The 23,091-nt window shown below is 43.8% G+C and overlaps 1 protein-coding gene across 2 annotated transcripts in view; it reads left to right on the top strand.

Moving 5' to 3' along the window:
- The window catches only part of eci2 (enoyl-CoA delta isomerase 2), a 197,257-nt gene that overhangs the window by 146,743 nt on the left and 27,423 nt on the right, over positions 1–23,091 (top strand). For both annotated transcript variants that reach the window (XM_072510002.1, XM_072510003.1), the window contains exon 5: positions 10,336–10,405. In XM_072510002.1, coding sequence (XP_072366103.1) covers positions 10,336–10,405 — 70 coding nt within the window. The remainder of the gene's footprint in view (positions 1–10,335; positions 10,406–23,091) is intronic.

Genomic DNA, 23,091 nt, shown 5'->3' with positions numbered 1-23,091 from the left:
AAAAACTCCATATTGCAAAGGCCAGTGGCAGGCTGGAAGATTAGGAAACTTTTCAAGATCAACAAAAGGTTACTAAAAAAAAGTAATCAAAATTGCAACATTATATTTTGAAAGTATACAAGTGCAAAATATAAAAAAGATAGCAAAATATTCTATAAATATATAAAAGGGAAGAGAGTAGCTCAAGTGAATATTGGTCCCGTGGAAGCTGGAACCAGGGAGTTAATAGTGTGGTACACCGAAATGGCGAATACGCTAAATCAGTATTTTGCCTCAGTTTTCTTGGTGGAGGACACGGGTACCATCCCAATAGTAACAGGTAGTGCAGAGGTAATAGAAAGGGAGGAACTTAGAACAATCAGCATCAATAGCGAAAAAATACTAAACAAACAATTGGGATTGAAGGCAGACAAGTCCCCAGAGCCTGATGGCCTACATCCTAGGGTATTAAAGGAAGTGGCAGCGGAGGTAGTGAATCCGTTGGTTATAATATTCCAAAATTCCCTGGATGAAGGAAAGGCTCCAGTGGATTGGAAAGATACTAATATAAATCCCTTATTCAAAACAGGAGGGAGGCATAAAGTAGGAAACTATAGACCTGTTAGTTTAGCATCTGCCATGGGAAATTGTTCGAGTCCATTATTAAGGAAATAATAACAAGACATTTGTAAAGTGAAAACGCAGTCCATCAGAGTCAGTATGGTTTTATGAAGGGTAAATCGTGTTTGACTAATTTGCTAGAGTTCTTTGAAGATGTACCAAGCCAAGTGGATAATAGGCATCCTATAAATGTAGTATATCTGGACTTCCAGAAGGCATTTAATAAGGCACCACACAAAAGGTTAATACACAAGATAAGATCACATGGGATTAGGGATAATTTATTAGCTTGGATAGAAGGCTGGTTAACCGACAGGAGACAGAGAGTCGGGATAAGTGGGTCTTTTTCTGGTTGGCATGATGTAACTAGTGGTATGCCACAGGGTTCAGTCCTCGGGCTCCAACTATTTATAATGTTTATTAATGACTTGGACGCAGGGGATGAAAGGTATATTTGCAGATGATAGTAAAATGGTGGGATAGTAAATTGCAATGAAGAAATAAGAAATTTACAAATGGATATAGATTAGGTGAGTGGACCAAAATTTGGCGATGGAGCTTAACATGGATAAGTGTGAGGTTATCCATTTTGTTCAGAAAAATGGAACGGCAACTTATTATCTAAATGGAGAGAAACTTCAGAGTGCCTCAGTGCAGAGGGATCTGGGTGTCCTCATGCATGAATCACAGGCAAATTAAATTTTGGTCTTTATAGTTAAAGGAATGGTGTATAAAAGTAGGAAAGTGTTGCTGCAACTGGCATTGGTGAGAACACGCCTGGAGTATAGTGTACAGTTTTGGTACCCTTATTTGAGGAGTGATGTAACTGCATTAGAGGCAATTCAGAGGAGGTTCACTAGATTGATGCCAGAGATGAGGGGTTTGTCTTATGAAGAAAGATTGAGCAGTTTAGGCCTATGCTCTCTTGCGATTAGAAGGATGAAAGGGGAACTAATTGAGGTATATAAGATGATGAAAGGTATTGACAAAGTAAATTAGTGTTAGGATAAGGAGTAGCAGATTTAAAAGAGATGAGGAGAAACTACTTCCCTCAGAGGGTCGTGAATCTGTGGAATTCACTACCCCAGAGTGCGGTGGATGCTGGGACATTGTGTAAATTTAGGGAGGAGATGAACAGATTTTTAATTAGTAATGGGTTGAAGGGTTATGGAGAACGGGCAGAAAAGTGGAGTTGAGGCCGAGATGAGATTATCCATGAACACTTGGGTTTTAAAATTCTTGTTTTTAAAATCCCTCCATGACCTCACGGTCCCCTATCTTTGTAAAGTCCTACAACCAAAGATCTCTGTGCTTCTCCAATTATGGCCTCTTCGTGTCTAGAAAAAGGAGCATAATCGTGCTATTTTGACCTAGGAACTTGGCCCGTTGTGTAGGTCGGACCTGTTTCAAGCAAATTAATTCTCAAACCAGTAGAACATATCCTGGCAAAACACAAAACATATACTTTGGGTGTATCTTACATTTAAATTCCCCAATCTTGTGTGCTGGCTTAGCCAATTTCACTGGAATCTCGATGAAAAGTTACTGCAATTTACTGTGGAACTCTATCAACCCAATCTCGGGTCCAGTTTTATATTGTTCTGTATTTGTGTGTGTGGGGGGCGGGGGGGGGGGGGGGGGGGGGGCTGGAAATCGATCGGGTTTATTTATGACCAGTAGCTACTTTCCAATTTTATTCTGTAGTTTACAGTCCAAACCATAATCTGGTGGAATATTTATTGTATTATTTTCTGAAATCTGGAGGATTTATGACATAGCCAGTAAGCCAAGTAAAATATAGGATTTTCTGCTCAACCCCTTTGGCTCATCGAGAGGCAGGCTTACATACAGATGTGATCCTTGATGATGAATATTAGCGATACACTTAAGTAAAACTCTAAAACATTATTTCATAAAATCACTATTAATTCAGATTGACAGTGTTATTGTCCACCCACTGCTGCAGTCCAGCTATTTAGCTGTTTGACTTGGTAGTGTATTTGGTCTCTATTGGATCAAACAAACATAATGACTTTCTTTAAACAATCATAGAATTTACAGTGCAGAAAGAGGCCATTTGGCCCATCGACTCTACACCGGCCCCTGAAAGAGCACCCGGCCTAAGCAAACACTTCCACACTACCCCCATAACCAAGCAACCCCACCTAACGTTTGGACACTACTAGGCAATTTAGTGTCACCAATAATTACTTTATTGCCACAAGTAGGCAATGACGTTACTGTGAAAAGCCCCGAGCCGCCACATTCCGGCGCCTGTTCGGGTACACAGAGGGAGAATTCAGAATGCCCAATTTTCCTAGCAGCACATCTTTTGGGACTTGTGAGAGGAACCCGGAGCACCCAGAGGAAACCCACGCAGACACAGGGAGAACGTGCAGACCCCGCAGAGACAGTGACCCAAGCCGAGAATTAAACCCAGGTCCCAGGCGCTGTGAAGCAACAGTGCTTCACTGTTGTCTTAAACCCCCGCCCCCCGGGGCATTTCCAATATCAATCTCGACTGATTAGCAGTGAGAGCAATGTTCCCCAAATGACCAGAGTCCAGGAATAAATTAATTTTCATTTGGCTTAATTAATGGCGACAAACACTGATTTGCTACAAGTCAAGTCATATCTGACAAACTTGATTGGATTCTTCAACAAAATAACTGAAAAGCTTGATTAAAGTAATTCAGTTGATGTTTTGGGTCTGGTCTTTCAACTGGAATTTGACAAAATGCCACATAATAACTTGTTACCAAAATTGCAACCCATGAGATAAAATGGGCAGTGATAGTATGTGTACAAACATGGCTAAGCGAGAGCTGAGAGCAATGATTAATGGGTATTTTTCAAACCAGAAGAAAGTAACTATTAGTAGATCCCCAGCGGCAAGTATTAAGACCTCTGCTCTTTGATGCATAATGACCTGGATTAGGATGTTGGGGGGCAAAATTTCAAAGTTTGCAGTTGACACAAAATTTGGAAAAATAGTGAACAATGACGAGGAAAACGACAGACCTCAGGAGAACACAGACTAGCACAATAGCAGTCACATGGCAGATGAAATTTAATACAGAAAAGCCTGAAATGAATTTTGGAAGGAAGGATGAAGAGAGGCAGCAGACAGACAACTCGGAGGTCATATATATACAAATCTCTGAATGTGCAGGATTAGTTAATGAAGCATGTGTGTCCCTGGCTTTATAAATAGTGGGATAGTGTATAAAGGCACGTAAGTTATGCTAAACCTTTATAAATCACTTAATACATTTAAATCACTTATTACATCTCAGCTAATTCCGTGCAGTACACTTTAAGTAGGATGAAAAGGCCTCGGGGAGGTGACAGAGGAGAATTATTGCAAGAAATGTGGAACTTGTTATCTGAAGAGTTCAGAAAAATTGCAATTAAACAAAATTATGGGATGGTTTAACATGTCCACAATTTGACTATGCAAATAATGAAAACTGTATCCTTAGTAAGGTGGGTCAGTAACTAAAGGATTCAACATTTTTTTTCAGAAGACCCAGAGAGAAGGTAAAGTGAACTTATAATTTGCAAATTTAATATTTGTAGCTTAGAATACACCAGCTTAAAGGTTAGTTCAAAAGGGATTTGGATATTTTTTTTGAAACAGGATAATGGGGGCAGCATGGTAGCACAATGGTTAGCACTGCTGCTTCAAAGCGCCAGGGTCCCAGGTTCGATTTCAGGCTTGGGTTACAGTCTGTGTGGAGTCTCCTCTGTGTACCCAAACAGGCGCCAGAATGTGACTAGGGGCTTTTCACAGTAACTTCCTTGCAGTGTTAATGCGGGCCTACTTGTGACAATAATAAAGATTATTATTTGCAGGATTGTACGGAGTGGGACTAATTAAATAGCTCCTTCAAAAGGGCTAACACAGACGTGACAGGCCGAATATTCTCCATCTGTTTTGTAAGATCCTTTGACTCCATTGTGCAAATGTAAAATATTCATCTATTTTCAACCAACACTATAACTCTCCCTTTCTTGGTTCTTTAGGAGCCAGTGCCTTGCCAAACTCTGCCTTCCTCATTCAAGGATGCCGCAAGATTTTCCTGAACCTATTCAATTTAGGAGTGCATCTTGGGTAGCTCAGGTGATAGGAAATTGTGTTGTCAGCGTGGCCTTAGGTTTGGGTGATTTGGGAGCAAATAACTTGCATTTATCCAGAGCCTTTATTTAATGAAACAAAGCACCCCAAGGCACTTTATAGGAGCGTTATGAAGCAAAATGTAACATTAAGTCACATAAAAGAGGCGTTAGGGCAGATTTATGGAGTTTAGAACATGGGCAATCAGCCAGGGGTGCATTAGAATAGTCAAGACTAAAGGTAATATAGTCATTCTTGAGGGTTTGGGCTCAGATGAGCTGAGGCAGGAGCAGACTCCAGTGTTTCAGAACTGGAAATAGGTGGTCTCCGTGATTGCATGGTTATAAGCTCATCTCGGCCAAATATGGCACCAAGATCATGTTGAGCCTCACAGTAGCCTTGGAGAGGGATGGAATTGGTTGCTAGGGAGCATAATTTGTGCTGGGGATCAAAGACAATAACATCAGTCTTCCTAATATTTACCAATCAGTAAAAATATCATGAGAGGTTGGGTACCTGTGCTGCAAGTGTATGATTCAAGTGTGAGAATCTCAGTAGAGAAAGTACTAACTTGCAGCGCTACCCTGTCCCCCATTCAGCCCCTCAAGCCTTTTCCACCATAACTAAATTATGGATTCTCCTGTATGGAGTTTTTTCTTTATATTGTAAAATTTGCAATTACATGCTGGCATTTAAAGGTTGTTCGATACCATTGGTAAGCAGGGTTACTCCTGATGATCAAAGAGAAGATGCACTTTTACTGATGACCAATTATGATTGTTGCACTATTAGCAGAGAAGCCTTGAAGACACTCCTTAAATCCTACCTTTTCAATCCAACGGCATGGTAGCACAGTGGTTAGCACTGTTGCTTCACAGCGCCAGGGTCCCTAGTTCGATTCCCGGCTTGGGTCACTGTCTGTGTGGAGTCTGCACATTCTCCCTGTGTCTGCGAGGGTTTCCTCCGGGTGCTCCGGTTTCCTCCCACAAGTCCCGAAAGATGTGCTGTTAGGTCATTTGGACATTCTGAATTCTCCCTCTGTGTACCCGAACAGGCGCCGGAGTATAGCGACAAGGGGCTTTTCATTGCAGTGTTAATGTAAGCCGACTTGTGACAATAAAGATTATTATTATTATTAGTCACCCTCCCTAATATCTCCTCATAGCTCAGTATCAAATTTTGATAATGCTCTAATGAAGTGGTTTGGGATGCTTTATTACATTAAAGGTGCTATATAAATTTTTTTTTTTTAAATATGTTTTATTGAAATTTTTTTCCCAAACAACAATTTTTCCCCTCTTACAAAGCAAACGCAACAATAACAATACAGAAATTTTTAACAATACACAAGTAACAAAACCCCTTTATCTTTGACCTAAACTAAACTAAACCCCCCCCCTCCCCCCTTCCCCCTGGGTTGCTGCTGCTGGTCATCTGTCTTCCCTCTAACGTTCCCCTAGGTAGTCGAGAAATGTCTGCCACCGCCTGGTGAACCCTTGAGCCGATCCTCTCAGGGCAAACTTTATCTGCTCCAGTTTAATGAACCCCGCCATATCATTTACCCAGGCCTCCAGTCCGGGGGGGTTTCGCCTCCTTCCACGTGAGTAGGATCCTGCGCCGGGCTACTAGGGACGCAAAGGCCACAACGTCGGCCTCTTTCGCCTCCTGCACTCCCGGCTCTTCCGCAACTCCAAATAGAGCTAACCCCCAGCCTGGTTTGACCCGGGCCTTCACCACCCGCGAAATCACTCCCGTCACTCCCTTCCAATACCCTTCCAGTGCCGGGCACGCCCAAAACATATGTGCGTGGTTTGCCGGAATCCCGCCACACCTCCCACATTTGTCCTCCACTCCAAAGAACCTGCTCAATCTTGCTCCCGTTATGTGTGCTCTATGTAGCACCTTAAATTGAATCAGGCTAAGCCTGGCGCATGAGGAAGAGGAATTTACCCTGCTTAGGGCATCAGCCCACATACCCTCCTCTATCTCCTCCCCTAGTTCTTCTTCCCACTTTCCTTTTAGTTCGCCCACCGACTCCTCCCCCTCTTCCCTCATCTCTCGGTAAATCTCTGACACCTTGCCCTCTCCGACCCACACCCCTGAAAGCACCCTGTCCTGTATCCCCTGTGTCGGGAGCAACGGAAATTCTCTCACCTGTTGTCTAGTAAACGCCCTCACCTGCATATATCTCAAGAAATTTCCCCGGGGCAACTTATACTTTTCCTCCAATGCTCCCAAGCTCGCAAAAGTCCCATCTATAAATAAATCTCCCACCCTCCTAATTCCCAACTGGTACCAGCTCTGAAATCCTCCATACATTCTTCCTGGGGTGAACCTATGGTTGTTCCTGATTGGGGACCCCACCAGGGCTCCCCGCACCCCTCTCTGTCGCCTCCACTGTCCCCAGATATTCAATGTTGCCGCCACCACCGGGTTCGTGGTAAACGTTTTAGGTGAGATCGGTAGCGGCGCCGTCACCAGCGCCTCTAAACTCGTCCCTTTACAGGACTTTCTCTCCAGTCTTTTCCACGCCGCTCCCTCACCCTCCATCATCCATTTACATATCATTGCCACATTGGCGGCCAAATAGTAATCGCCCAAGTTCGGTAGTGCCAATCCTCCTCTGTCCCTACTACGCTGAAGGAACCCCCTCCTTACTCTCGGTACTTTCCCTGCCCACACGAAGCTCGTGATGCTCCTGTCTATTTTATTTAAAAAGGTCTTGGTGATTAGTATAGGGAGACATTGAAATACAAATAAGAACCTCGGGAGGACCATCATCTTAATTGCTTGCACCCTGCCCGCCAGCGATAGAGGCTGCATGTCCCACCTCTTGAAGTCCTCCTCCATTTGTTCTACCAACCGTGTCAGATTAAGTCTGTGCAAGGTTCCCCAGCTCCTAGCGATCTGAATCCCCAGGTATCGGAAGTTTCTTTCCACTTTCCTGAGAGGCAAGCCTTCTATCTCTCTACTCTGGTCCCCTGGATGTATCACAAATAATTCACTCTTCCCCATGTTTAGCCTATACCCCGAGAAATCCCCGAACCACCTCAAAATTCGCATAACCTCTATCATCCCCCCCCGCTGGGTCCGACACGTATAACAATAGGTCATCCGCGTATAACGAGACTCGGTGTTCTTCTCCCCCTCTAATCACCCCTCTCCATTTCCTGGAGTCTCTCAACGCCATGGCCAGAGGTTCAATTGCCAACGCGAACAACAATGGAGACAGCGGGCATCCCTGTCTTGTTCCCCTATATAGTCGGAAATACTCCGATCTATGTCGACCTGTAACTACGCTTGCCGTTGGAGCCCCATAAAGAAGTCTAACCCAGCTAATAAACCCGTTCCCAAACCCAAACCTCCTTAACACTTCCCATAAATACTCCCACTCCACCCTATCAAATGCCTTCTCTGCGTCCATTGCCGCCACTATCTCTGCCTCCCCCTCCACTGGGGGCATCATTATCACCCCTAATAGTCGTCGCACGTTAACATTCAGTTGTCTCCCTTTTACGAACCCTGTCTGGTCTTCGTGCACCACCCCCGGGACACAGTCCTCTATCCTCGATGCCAGTACCTTTGCCAGCAATTTGGTGTCCACGTTCAATAGTGAAATAGGTCTATAGGACCCGCACTGCAACGGATCTTTGTCCCTCTTCAAAATTAGCGATATCGTCGCCTCCGACATCGTCGGGGGTAGAGTCCCCCCTTCCCTGGCCTCATTGAACGTCCTCGCCATCAACGGGGCCAACAAGTCCACATATTTTCTGTAATACTCCACCGGAGTAGGGTCCTGGGGCCTTCCCTGCTTGCATGCTTCCCAGTCCCTTAATAAACTCGTCCACCCCAATCGGTGCCCCCAGGCCTACCACCCCCCGCTCCTCCACTTTCCGGAACCTCAATTGGTCCAGGAACTGCCGCATCCCCTCCTCTCCCTCTGGGGGTTGAGACCTATACAGTTCCTCATAGACGGTCTTGAACACCTCATTTATCTTTCCTGCCCTTCGCACCGTGTCTCCCCTTTCGTCTCTAATTCCTCCTATCTCCCTCGCTGCTGCCCTCTTTCGCAATTGATGAGCCAACAGGCGACTAGCCTTTTCCCCATATTCATACCTCCTCCCCTGTGCCTTCCTCCACAGTACCTCCTCCTTTCTGGTGGTCAGAAGGTCAAATTCCGTCTGGAGTCGTCTCCTCTCCCTGTACAATTCCTCCTCCGGGGTCTCTGCAAATTCCCTATCCACCCTTAAAATCTCCCCCAGTAATCTTTCCCTTTCCTTGGCCTCTGTTTTCCTTTTGTGGGCCCCAATGGAGATCAGCTCTCCTCTGACCACCGCTTTTAGTGCTTCCCATACCACTCCCACAGGGACCTCGCCATCGTCATTGACCTCCAGGTATCTCTCAATACACCCCCGCACTCTTGCACACACTCCCTCATCTGCCATCAGTCCCACATCTAATCGCCAGAGTGTTCTCTGCTCCCTTTCCTCTCCTAATTCCAGGTCCACCCAATGTGGGGCATGATCCGAAACCGCTATGGCTGAGTACTCAGCTTCTTCCACCCTAGAGATCAACGACCTTCCCAAAACAAAAAAATTTATCCGGGAGTACACTTTATGGACATGGGAGAAGAAGGAAAACTCCCTAGCCCTAGGTCTAAGAAATCGCCATGGATCCACTCCCCCCATTTGGTCCATAAACCCCTTAAGTACCTTGGCCGCTGCCGGCCTTCTTCCGGTCCTTGAGCTGGATCTATCTAGCCCCGGGTCCAGCACCGTATTAAAGCCCCTCCTAAAATTAAGTTTCCGACCTCCAGGTCCGGTATACGCCCCAGCATCCGTCTCATAAATCCCGCATCGTCCCAGTTTGGGGCATACATATTAACCAACACGACCTCCATTCCCTCCAGCCTGCCACTCACCATTACGTATCTACCTCCGCTATCTGCTACGATGTTCTTTGCTTCAAATGCTACCCGTTTCCCCACCAAAATGGCCACCCCTCTATTCTTTGCGTCCAGTCCTGAGTGGAACACTTGTCCCACCCATCCTTTCCTTAGCCTAACTTGGTCCGCCACCTTTAGGTGCGTCTCTTGGAGCATAACCACGTCTGCCCTTAGTCCTTTCAAATGCGTGAGCACTCGGGCCCTTTTTATCGGTCCGTTCAGGCCTCTCACGTTCCACGTGATCAGCCTCACTAGGGGGCTACCTGCCCCCCCTCCCGTGTCGACTAGCCATTACCTTCTCTAGGCCAGTCCCATATCCCGCCTCCGCGCTCCCGCTCGCTCCCTCAGCGTCGCACACCACCCCCGCCCACCCACTCTTTAGCCATTTCCTTTTGGATTTCCGCAGCAGCAACCCAGTTGTCCCCCCCCCCCCACTCCCCCTCCCCGCTAGATCTCTTTCTAGCATGATTGCTCCCCTCATATTACTTCCGTAAGTCAGCTGACTAAAGGTGCTATATAAATAAACAGTGATGTATCATAAGTAGCAAAGCAAATAGATTGTAATATTACTCAGAAATATTTACACTTGATGCTTGATTTTTTACATAAGCTGGCACATTAATTTATTTCTATTTGATAAGTGCGTTTTAATATCAATTTTTCTTTCATTCAGATGTATGAAGAAATTATGACAGCCCTTGAACAAGCTGCAAAGGATGATTCTACACTAACCGTAATGACAGGTATACAGTACTTCCATTTTTGTTGCTTCCATTATATTTTTCTCCATGCCATTTAGGTCACTTGTGTTTGGAGATTTAGTATCATCTTGAATTGCAGAGCATGACCACACCTTCATTATTGCCAACTGTTATGAGCGAGGCGTTTTCAGAACCCCAAAATGTATCATGGAGTTCAACCAACCTCTCCCTTTAATGTATTTGTTGCTTTTCCTATAGCACACGGCTTTTTCCCCAGGTGTGGGATTACAATTATGGACACGTGGGTTTTTAAACACTGTTTATTCCATGAACTCAACTTAACATCTTGAATAAACATTGGATCTCTTAACACCCCTTACTTCAAAGATAACTCAGAAAATATTGCAACAGTAAATAACGCCTTAAAATGTTCCTTCAAAATTCCAAGAGACTTAACACCTTTAAACAAAATCACATCAGGTTAAAGGCTTCACTGTTATAAATTTAAATTACCCAAATGATCCAGAGATAGTCTTTCATGGCAGAGATCCAGCTCACTGCAAAACACAGACACACCCCCAGCTCTTTTCCTCCAGACTGTAAAACTAAACTGCAAAATGGCTGACCTGACCTCAGCTCCACCCACTCTCTGACATCACTGTTTTCTTAAAGGTACATTGCTTAAATATCCATGTCTTAAAGGTACTCTCACATGACACCTCCCCCCAAGAAAAAAAAAGAAAGCATCAACTTCAAGATGGTTTCATTTTTCACTTTTGCACCATCCACTAAGAAATGTACACAGTAAATATACCTATTCGTTTTTTTAAAAAACAACACATGCAAACAGGTATAATAATATAGTCCATTTTTCTTTGTTCTTCTTCCTCCAACCGAAATCCTTCTTGATTGACAGTCTCTTTGAACAAAGTCTCTGCACGATCCATCCATTCCTCTACTCCTCGGCATTTCTCATCAGAATCAGATAATTTAGTTCAATCTGACCACAGAGTCCCTTGCAATTCTCCAATACAGGAACATTGGTGATCACAGCTTTTTGGCAGGCAAATGCCTGTTGAAAGTCCGCTGTCCATTGAATTTTTTTACGTTTCTTCAGCAATTCCATCAATGGAGTAATCACGCCACAAAACGTTTGCGCAACTGTTCGATCAAATTTATTCATGCTAGGAGATCGCATTATTGCCCTTCATCTTGAGAGTATCGGAAACTCCACAAGGAAAGTGATTCAGGCTTCTCCAAATTCACTTTTGGCTAGGTTCATCACCAAACCCGCCACCTGAAGTCGATCAAAGAACTCCATACGAAGCTTTAAATGTTCTTTCCATGTCTGGAAGTTGTAAATAAAAGTAGATTGTCCCACTTTCTCCATGCAATCCTTCAGTGGTGGAACACGATAAGAGTCCATTCTTGGAACTGCATTCACCTTTCTATAGTCCACACACAACCGTTGGGTACCGTCTGGTTTAGGTACCATCACTATGGGTGAGCTCCATTGGTTGCAACCCACTTCAATTATGCCATTCTTCAGCATACTCTCAATCTCTCGGTTAACCTGTGCCAATTTTAAAGGATTAAATCTATATGGATGTTGTTTGATAGGAACAGCATTCACCACATCTACATCATGTATGGCCATTTTAGTACTTCCCAATTTATCTCTACAAACTTGCCCATGTGATATCAATAACTCTTTCAGGTCAGTTTGTTTTTTCTCTGGAAGGTAACAACAATTCATCCCAATTTTTAAAGAACATCCTCATTTTCCAATTTAATTTGAGGTATGTCAAATTCACAGTCATCTGGATTTGGTTCGTCACTTTGAGTTAGAATCATTAAAACCTCTTTTTTCTCTCCTTCCCTTTCAAAGTACCTTTTAAGCATATTCACATGACACACTCAGTGAGTCTTCCTTCTATCTGGTGTTTTTACCAAATAATTCACCTCACTTAATTTCCTTTCAATCTGATACGGTCCACAAAACCTAGCTTTAAAGGCTCCCCTATCACTGGTAACAACACTAAAACTTTATCCCCACTGGCAAAACTACGAACTTTGGATTTCTTGTCCGCTACCCGTTTCATCACATTTTGTGCAACTTTCAAATGTTGTCTAGCCAATTCACCTGCTCTATTTAATCGTTCCCTAAAATTTGACATGTAATCCAATAGTGTAATTTCCGATTTCTCACCCACCAATTTTTCCTCAATCAATTTAAGTGGTCCTCTTACCTCATGACCAAAAATTAGTTCAAAAGGACTAAATTTGGTAGACTCATTAGGTGCATCCCTAATTGCAAACAATACGAATGGGATTCCTTTATCCCAATCCTCTGGATAATCTTGACAATACGCCCTCAACATTGTCTTTAATGTCTGATGCCACCTTTCTAACGCTCCCTGCGATTCTGGATGGTACGCAGTTGAATTAAATTGTTTTATTCCTAAGCTATCCATAACTTCTTCAAATAACTTTGAAGTAAAATTTGTTCCTTGATCCGATTGAATTTCTGTGGGCAGTCCATATCTGGTAAAGAATTCAAGTAACTCCTCCACAATCCTTTTAGCTGTAATATTACATACTGGAGTGGCCTCTGGAAACCTAGTAGATACATCCATTACAGTCAAAAAATATTGATTCCCACTTTTTGTTTTCGGAAGCGGTCCTACACAATCGATTAGGACCTAGTAAAAGGTTCCTCAAATGCTGGAATGGGTATTAAGGGTGCTGGTTTTATCACTGCTTGAGGTTTCCCTATCACTTGACATGATTGACTAAATTTAACTACATCTTTCTGTAGTCCAGGCCAATAAAAATGTTTCTGGATTTTAGCTTGAGTTTTCCTTATTCCCAAATGACCTCCCACTGGTACCTCATGTGCACCTCGCAACACCTCCTTTCTATACCCTACCGGCAATACTACTTGATGAACTTCTGCCTACTTTTCACCCGCCTGCAGGTCTCCATTTTCTCATCAAGACATCATTTTTACGGTAATACCCACTCTGGTATACTCTCAGATAACTCTTCCGTATATGCTTTCTGATATATCCGTTTTATTTCTACATCTTTCTGTTGTAACTCCGCCAATTTTCCTGAACTAAAAATATCCACCTCATCCTCCACCTGATCTTGTTCTTTTTCAACCAACTGATCAAAAATCGTTTCTGATAATTGCACTTCAATTCATCTTCACTCTTTGATTTCTCCTCTTATTTTAACCTGTGAATTTGCGACCTTGTTACGACACAATCCGGAAAAATCCCAGGATATTCGTCCTTCAACACTTCAGTTGACTGATTTTCCACTGGCTTATCAATCGCAGTAGGCATCACTCCCACCTGCTATCCAGCTATATCATGAACCAAGATAAATTGTATTCCTGGACAAGATAGTTTATCTATTATTCCTACTACCAGTTCACCACTCTTCACTGGGCTTTCCAACCTTACCTTATAAAATGGAACGTTACTCCTCTCACCCTGAATTCTACATATCACCACCTTTTCTGGCAACATTCCTCCCAAACTACATAATTCCTCATCTCTTACCATTAAAGATTGACTAGCCCCTGTATCTCTTAAAATTGTGACTTCTTTACTTGCTCCTACTGATACACATGAGTAAACGTTACCCACACAAGTAAATTCTTTAAAGACATCTGGCACCTTCTTAACAATTACTTCTTGAACAGGCTGTACAATCGTTTGCACCCCCTTTGCTTCCCTTGGGCTTTACTTTACCACTCTAACAAACCCCACAGTCTTATCCTGTTTTACCACATCAGCCTTCCCAGTGCTTTGCTTCAACCACCAACACTGTGACTTTACATGGCCTAGTTTATTACAGTGAAAACATCTGAAACCTTTCATTTCTTTTCCACCTTCCTGGATTTCTTTTTTAATCTGAGGCACACTCTCTTTATTGTCTCCCATCAGATCACCTTTACTTTTACCATTTGAGTATTTCTCATGTCCCCAGTTTCTGTCCCTCACCGGCTGAAACTGATGTCAGAACCCAATCTTTGATTTATAAACTAATTCATAATCATCTGCCATTTCCGCTGCTAATCTCGTAGTTTTAACCCTCTGTTCTTCCACATGAGTTCTCACTACATCAGGAATTGAATTTTTAAACTCCTCCAAAAGTATAATTTCTCTGAGAGCTTCATACGTTTGGTCTATTTTCAAAGCCCTTATCCACCTATCAAAATTACTCTGAGCCTTTCAAACTCCATGTATGTTTGACCAAATTCTTTCCTTAAATTTCTAAACCTTTGTCTGTAAGCTTCAGGCACTAGCTGATATGCACTTAAGATGGATTTCTTCACCTCCTCATACGTTCCAGATACCTCCTCCGGTAGTGATGCAAACACTTCACTAGCTCTACCTACCAGCTTTGCTTGTATCAGTAACACCTAGATGTCCTACGGCCATTTCATTTGTTTAGCTACCTTCTCAAATGAAATGAAAAAGGCTTCCACTTCCTTCTCGGCAAACCTTGGCACTGCTTGGACATATTTAAATAGATTCCCACCAAGCCTTCGACTGTGACGCTCTTTCTCACTATCCTCATCACTATCATCCAACTATACGCTTCCCTTTACATCTGCCAATTTTAACTGATTGTCATGTTTCATGGCCATTTTCTGAAGTTCAAACTCCCTCTCTTTATCTTTTTCCCTGATCTGTATCTCCCTTTCTTTTTCTTTATGTTCTGCTAGGGCTATTCTTTCTTTTCTCCTCTCTTCTCTTTCCTTTTCTGTTTCCTCTCTCTCTCTTTCTCTTTCTTTTTCCTCTCTCTCAATCTCGTATGCCAGCCGCTTTAATTCTTTCTCATGTTCCATTTGTTTAATTTGCAACTGTATTTTTGCCATTTCCAATGAGTCAAACTCTATCTCAGGCAACTTTAAATGCTTAACCACTGCCATAATTACCCCATCTTTTCGCATCAGGTAATGTTAACTGCAATGTTCTTGCCAAATCTAACAGTCTGCTTTTCGTTTCTGTCCGTAAAGTACTACGTGTGACATTCTCCACCCACAAAAACGTCTGAGCTTCTGAAAGAGCCATTGTTCACAACACTCTCCCCACTTAAACTGAAATACCACACCGGAAAAGCAACAACCCTTCACTGTCTTTAAGTTCACAAAAGCCAATCCAATAGATAGACTTTTATCCCCGTCGAGCCCCCAATTGTTATGGGCGAGCCCTTTTCAGAAACCCAAAATGTATCATGGAGTTCAACCAACCTCTCCCTTTAATGCATGTGTTGCTTTTCCAAGCACACGGCTTTTTCCCCAGGCGTGGGATTATAATTATGGACACGTGGGTTTTTAAACACTGTTTATTCCATGAACTCAACTTAACATCTTAAATAAACATTGGATCTCTTCACACCCCTTACTTCAAAGATAACTCAGAAAATATTGCAACAGTAAATAACTCCTTAAAATGTTCTTTCAAACTTCCAAGAGACTTAACACCTTTAAACAAAATCACATCAGGTTAAAGGCTTCACTATTATAAGTTTAAATCACCCAAAGGATCCAGAGATAGTCTTTCATGGCAGAGATCCAGCTCACTGCAAAACACAGACACACCCCCAGCTCTTTTCCTCCAGACTGCAAAACTAAACTGCAAAATGGCTGACCTGACCTCCGCTCCACCCACTCTCTGACATCACTGTTTTCTTAAAGGTACATTACTTAAACATCCATGTATCACATGACACCAACAATAAATAAACACCAGATGGACTATATACAGGTTGGTTTGATTCTCTCCTCACAGAAGAGAAAGTGAATGGGTTCAAGCCCCATTCCAGTATTTGAACACATTATCTAGGCTGACATTGCAGTGCAGCACAGAGAGAATTATACCACGTCAAAAGATGCTGGGCGGGATTCTGTGTAGCCTGACGCCGAAATAGGGAACGGCGATTGTGTGGAGAATGGCTTCCGATGCAGGAATTGGGGCAGGTGCCGGTCTGACGCTGATTCGCGATGCACCGTCCCCTCCAAATCAGCGTCACGGGGTGCATGCAGCCGAAACGACAGTGACCAGCGCGGCCACGCTCGATGATATCTGTGCCGCTACCTGGGGGCCTTCTGCCGGGGGTGGGGTTGGCCAGGGGGTTGGCTGTGGGTCGGGGTGGGCAGGTACGGGGTCCAGCACGGCCGCAGCCATGTTTCCCGGCTCGACCTATGGAGGTGTAGACGTGCACGGGTGCAGTTCGTCAGCCCTGCGCATGCGTAGCCCAGATCCCGGCGATTCTCTGGCCGTTCTCCACGTGATCAGCAGATGTTCCACACCGTGCCGGTGCTAGCCCCTTACTGGTATCGGAATCGGTGAGGGATTTGTGCCAATTTTCCCGTCGTGGAGCACCACTGATTTTCCGTTGGTGCTGGCACTTAGCCTTTGAAACAGAGGATCCAGCCCCCTGTTTTCCTGATGACTGATTAAACCTGCCTTCTGTGGTGCTATTTAAAGAACAGGAATGTTCTTCCAGTGTGATAGCCAGCATTAATCTCTCAAAACAGATTATCTGATCACTTATCTCACACCTCCTTATAGTAACTTGGTTTGGACAAGTTGGTTGTGTTATGGGCCAGGGTTTAGAAAACTCCAAAGTATATCATGGAGTTTACCTGACCTACAACTTTTAATAGATTTTGGTTATCAGGAACACAAGGCAATGTTTATTCTATGAATTCCGTTAACATTTTGTAAACACAGTATACATTTTATCAACTACCAACACAAATACCCCCTACAGATACAGTACTCTATATGTAACCCTTAATAACTTTCCTGACAACATCCATAAGCCAAACACCCTTTTTAACAAAGCAGTTGGTATAAATTCTTTACACAAGACTGTTATCACTTTTAAATTATCAAGTGATCCGGACACCTTTTAACATACAGAAAGAGAGAGAAAATGAACCGTCCTTGTCTGAATTCAACTTTCAACTACCTAAAACGAAAGTAAAACACAAAGCCACCAACAGCTTCCAGCTCAAAACGAGAGTAAAAGCCAGAGACACAACCCAGCTCCACCCACACAATGACATCACTGCAGCTATTTGATAAACATCCATTTCTTAAAGGTACACTTCCATGATTGTTGCCAGTTTTGCTTATGTGACAGTTACTATTTTTTTATTTATAATGTTCACAAACATGAAAGTTGCTGTATCAATGCAAGTTTTTTCATTATTTCTTTCTTTAACCATGAAATCCCAGATTTGAATTGTGCTTTGTGCTAAGTGGTGATGGCTAAAACTAAAGGACCCAGTTTAATAATAACAGGTCTACATTTTAAGACTGAGATTAGAAGAATGTTTTTCTCTGAGGGCCGTTAGTCTGTGCAGTTCTCTTCCCCAGAAAGCAGTGGAGGATGAGTCATCGAATTTATTCAAGGCTGAGTTAGATAGACTTTTGTTAGACAAAGTGAGTTGAGTCGTTATGGGGAGCAGACAGGAAAGTCGAGTTGAGACTACAAATTGATCAGCTATAATCTTATCAAATGGCGGAGCAGGTTCGAAAAGCTGAATGCTCCTGCTCCTAAGTCCTATGTTCCTATAACCTGGTATGTTCAGTTCCTCATTTGAACCTTTAGCACCACTAGGCATTGCTCCAGACTACAACATGCGTGTAAAAGGCGATGTTGCTACAGCAACTCTCTGTGTGAACTCCAACGTGCCAACTCCATATCTAATTCTTTGCTCTGGGCATGTTTCAGTAATGATTACCATGCCACACTGTTAATGGATCACAATTTAGTATCTTTCAAATATTGGGAAGCTTGGTGATTTTTGTGGCACTTCCATTAGGCAAGCAATAAGTATGGCAATCATCCCAGTCCTTGAAACCTTGTGCATTCTCAGTAATGCACATAACAGTGCACACAAGAGAGTCAATGTGCCTTTATGTCTTCTACTGTATTAGCCATTGGTTTCAGAGACTTACAGATGGCTAAAAGTGTTCTTATTTGACTAGTTACCATAAATAGTAACTGGGACACAAATCTAGTCCTTGACTGTGTGAAATTTGTTGTAGGAATTTGGCTCCAGTTAACACAACACCACATTGGCTGTAACAAGAAGTTATTGACAAAAGAGTTACTGTGCTTGGGACCTAGACACAGTGTACCAAGGTCAATATCCAAATTCCTGAAGCTTTATGAATAGTTCATTATATAAAAGTTTATTGCATTATTTTGAAGTTTTACTTGTTTTCTACCACCATCAAGTCATCGGCAGCAAGAGCTGCACCTTTACAGTAATACAAAATTTACTCCATTGTATTCCACTTGATCAGATGAAAATATAGTGAGTGGTTTAACAATATTTGGACACCAGCTTCTTGTTCCAAAGCGCTTTGTCTCAGCAATGAGGATATGCTAATAATGAATTTAAAAGCCTTCAAGAATTTAATTGTCCCATTTTTAAAAATTTGTTCGAAGAGTAGGTTCAGCTAAATGATTATATTTAACGTCCATGCTTACAAATGATTACATGACGTACCTTATTTTCCACATCCATAATCAATAACCACCAGTTTAAGTGCATATTGTAGCTTTTTAAATTTGTTTTCCTGTGACACAAACCTGTACTACTGCTTCTTTCTCATCAACCTGAAACTGTACAGGTGTCCCTTATCAACTTCCAATTAATGAATTTATAATTATATGCACATTCCTCATCCTGTTTTGTTCTGTAATCAATTAAGCTAATTCTTGCTCTTTCGACATCTACATATTTTTAAATAAGATTTCTTGTGCATGGTTGTTTAATTTCAGCCTCTTTGCATACAGTATTACTATCCTAACCTTGCTGACACCAAATATGGTGACTTAAATTCACACCAGGGGAGGGATTCTCCGGCCACGTTTGCCCAGCAACCGGAGAATCCCGCCTGAGGTCAATGGAGTTCTCCATTGTACGCGGTTTGCCCGTGGCGTTATTGCGGCGGATGGGGCGAGAGAATCCAGCCCCCAATCTTTTTTTCATGCATAACAGAAGTCAGATCCCATGGCAAACTCTCTTTCTGGGTCAAATTATGAAATTGATAAAATAATCTAGAGCTTTAAGTGAAAAATCAACCCTTTTATTGTCCTTGGTTTGATGTGTAGGATTTCTACTACACACCCACATAAGCTCAAAGGACGATTAATATGTCACATCAGCTGCCTTTGTATGAAATTGAATTGCCAAACTGGTTCATTTACAATTTTTTACCAGTAAACAATATAGTCAGTTAGTGCAGTCGGCTTGATAACAGTATTTTTGAGCCAGTTCAGGAAAGAATTAAAGAAGTAAATCTCATCTATCTTTCGAGTTCCTTTGCAGCATTTTTAAGTAATAGTAGCTGAATTAATCCTCTCTGGTTGTGGTCATATTTTGATGACATAGGCTGCAGCGCCGAGAAATATCCTGCTATACAATGGCACTTTGCCTTTTATTGGCCTCTGGGAGATTCTCTCTGGCGGAGAATTGCGATTTGGCGTCAAATCAGTGCCCATTCCGATTTTGACGTCAGCCGACGGAGAATCACATCCACCGTCTCTCTGCCTTTCTCGGCTCCACCCAGCAATGGCCTCATCTCCCAAGCTAAAAAAACAAATGATCTCTTCAGGCTGCAAAACCACATTAACTCCCCAGTTACCTCCTCAGTCAAACCACAGTCCATTAGCCTAGACTGAAAATCATATTCCTTCATCAATTTCACTTTCTGTTTCCGAGAATCAAAACAAAATCCTTTTTAAAACACGCTTAACCCCCTGGTTTTTAACCTTTCAATTGTTGAATACTTAGAATTCAATATTCTTAAAGTCTTCCAGCTGTTGTCCCCACCCCCCCCATTTGCACGACCACCTCTTCCCCCCCCCCCCCCCCCCCGCTCAAAACCTTGGGAGGCCGCCCAGGACCTGACCCCTGGTACTGCCAACCTTCCATCCGGGCACCCCGTCTGCCTCCCGGGAAACCAACAGTGCCATCCATGCACCCTGGCAGTCACTGCCAGTCTGACAGTGCCAAAGGTGCCGGATGGAGTGCCCTGGTGCCACCCTGACCTGTCCCCAACCGCCCGTGGGGCTCCAATGGCCTGAGAGATCCCCTGGTGCGATTATGACTGGTCCATTGTACTAAATGGCGCCTGTGCGAGATCTCCCATGTACAGTCGAACCTGGCTTATTTAAATATCCATATATGGATCTCGCCCAGCAATAATGAGATCCAGATCATAACATCTTGTGAGATTCTGTTTAATCTTGAGAGACATTTCAAGCATCGCAAATCTTGCGAGAGCCCTGTTGCGAGATTCAACAGCCTCGCCCCGGCACCAAGTCGGGCACAACAAGGCCAGTGAATCATAGATTCCCTACTATATAGAAAGGGGCCATTCAGTCCATTGAGTCTGCACCGACCCTCCGAAGGGGTACACTGCCTATCCCCACATCCCGCCCTATACCTATAACACCACCAAACATATTGGTCACTAAGGGGCAATTTAGCATTATTTTGGGCGCGATTCTCTGGAAAAATTTGTAAGTTAATTCGTGGCGGGTTTTTCGGGGACGCTCACACATCCCCATATCCGCCAACAGCCCACATCTAACCTACACTGCGGTGATTGGGCCTCGCCCTGAATAACCTGCAAATCCATTCAATGCGGTGCGTGGTCAGAAACCACAATCGATAAATACTCCCGAGTCGGCCACCCCCGCCAGCAGCGCCATCACAAAAAAGTCGATCTGGGAATACACCCAATGGACATAGAAGTACGAAAACTCCTTCGCCCTTGGCCTCCCAAACCTCCACGGGTCTGCCCACCCCATGCGCTCCATGAACCCACTCAGCTCTCTAGCCACTGCTGACACCCTTGATGACTTCGGACTCGACTGGTCCAGACCTGGGTCTAGGACTGTATTGAAGTCACCACCTCCACCACCCCCCCCCCATAATCAACTGGTGCGTGGCCAGGTCCGGAATCTTCCCCAACACCCGCCTCATAAAATCCACATCATCCCAATTTGGGGCATAAACATCCAGTTTCCCACTGACCACCACATATCTACCTCCAGATCGACCACAATGCTCCCCATCTCAAATGCGACTCTTGTTAATCAACACTGCCACCCCCCTTGTCTTCATATACAGCCCTCAGTGGAACATCTGCTCTACCCATCCCATTTTCAAGCTCGTCTAGTCCCCCAACTTCAGGTGTGCCTCCTGTAAAAACACCACGTCCACCTTCAGAATCCTCAAACGCATGAATGCAAGCGACAGTTTAACCAGCTCATTTAGCGCTATCACATTCCACATGACCAGACTTGTTGAGGGCCGCCGATCGGCCATATCCCTTTTTGAGCCAGCCCCGGGCCCGCGTCACGCAACCACCAACAAACAAAGAACAAAAGGCACACTCACCATTGCCACCACCCCTGCCCCTCGGCAAGACCAACCCCAAAATATCCATCCCATACATTTTACCATAAATGCAAAGCTCTCCTCCAAAGTTCAGTGTCCTCACACTCCTCCCAGTCCATGGTTCCTCATAAAGTCCATCGCCTCCTCTAGTCAGTCAAAATAAAACTCCTGTTTCTGATGTGTCACCCTCAAGCAGGCAGGGTACAAAACCCTAACCTTCACCCCCTTATTGAAGAGGGCAGCCTTTATCCAGCTCTCCTCTTTGCCAACTCCCCACCCAGCTCTTGGTAGACCTGTAGCTTCCTGGTCTGCCTCGCCCATTTCAAGATCTTTTCTTTGTTAAAGAATCAATGCAGCCGCACCACCATTGCCTTCGCCGGCCCCCCCACCAGCGGCCTCCTATCCAGCGCCCTTTGCACTCGATCCACCTCGAGGGGCCAGTCGAAGGCCCCTCCACCATCAACTTCTCTGGCATCCTCACCACATACTTGGCGGCCTTCGCTCCCTCGATGCCCTCAGGCATCCCAACGATCCTCAAGTTCAGTCTCCTGAAGCGGTTCTCTGGGTCCTCTAATTTCTCTCTCAGCCTCTGTTTTTGAAAACTCACCACTATTCTTAGAAGTCCCCCTTTACCAAAAAGGGCCAACATTCTAAATGGTGATCAGGGATTCTCACTCCCCGACTCCGATGCAAGCTTCAGTGGGTGCTATTCAGGTCAAACTATGTTTTCAAGTTATCCCCTGGTATAACCCATACCTTCACCGAAGATTTCATCTACTTCCCACTTAGTAGCATCGATCCTGAGTCCCGCATTGCTAAGTAAAGTAGACTTTGGAATAACCACTATTTCAGGTTAAATTAAGTTATTTTATTATTATATTTTTTCTCTTAAAAGCTGCAATTACTGTCTTTACAGAAAGGTAAAAAGATCTTGCTTCTGGAACCTTCTGGTTGGTTGAAGGGACCTTCAGGCCCAACTTGACAATCAATCTTCTTTAAAGTCTGGTCTTCTTTAGACGTATTCGCTGGTTAACTCAGTTGCCGTGTCCTATCATTCCCATGTACCGAGCTGACTCTGCTGGCTATCTCTGAGCTGACTCTGAGCTGAATCTGCCTACTCTTTAAATTCTAGTCTTCCTTAGCTGTATTAGCTATTTTAGCTTGGCTGCTTTGCCCTATCTCTTTCCCATGACCGAGCTGACAGTAATCTAACTCTGAGCTGCTTCTCTTGTTCCTTCTCTGATTCTCTCTGAGTTCTGGTTCTGGTTCTGCCTGC

This window comes from Scyliorhinus torazame, chromosome 6 (assembly GCF_047496885.1).
Source record: "Scyliorhinus torazame isolate Kashiwa2021f chromosome 6, sScyTor2.1, whole genome shotgun sequence".
NCBI classification, from domain to species: domain Eukaryota; kingdom Metazoa; phylum Chordata; class Chondrichthyes; order Carcharhiniformes; family Scyliorhinidae; genus Scyliorhinus; species Scyliorhinus torazame.
Note: the sequence above shows the minus strand (reverse complement) of the source record. Positions and strands in the feature narration are given on the sequence as shown.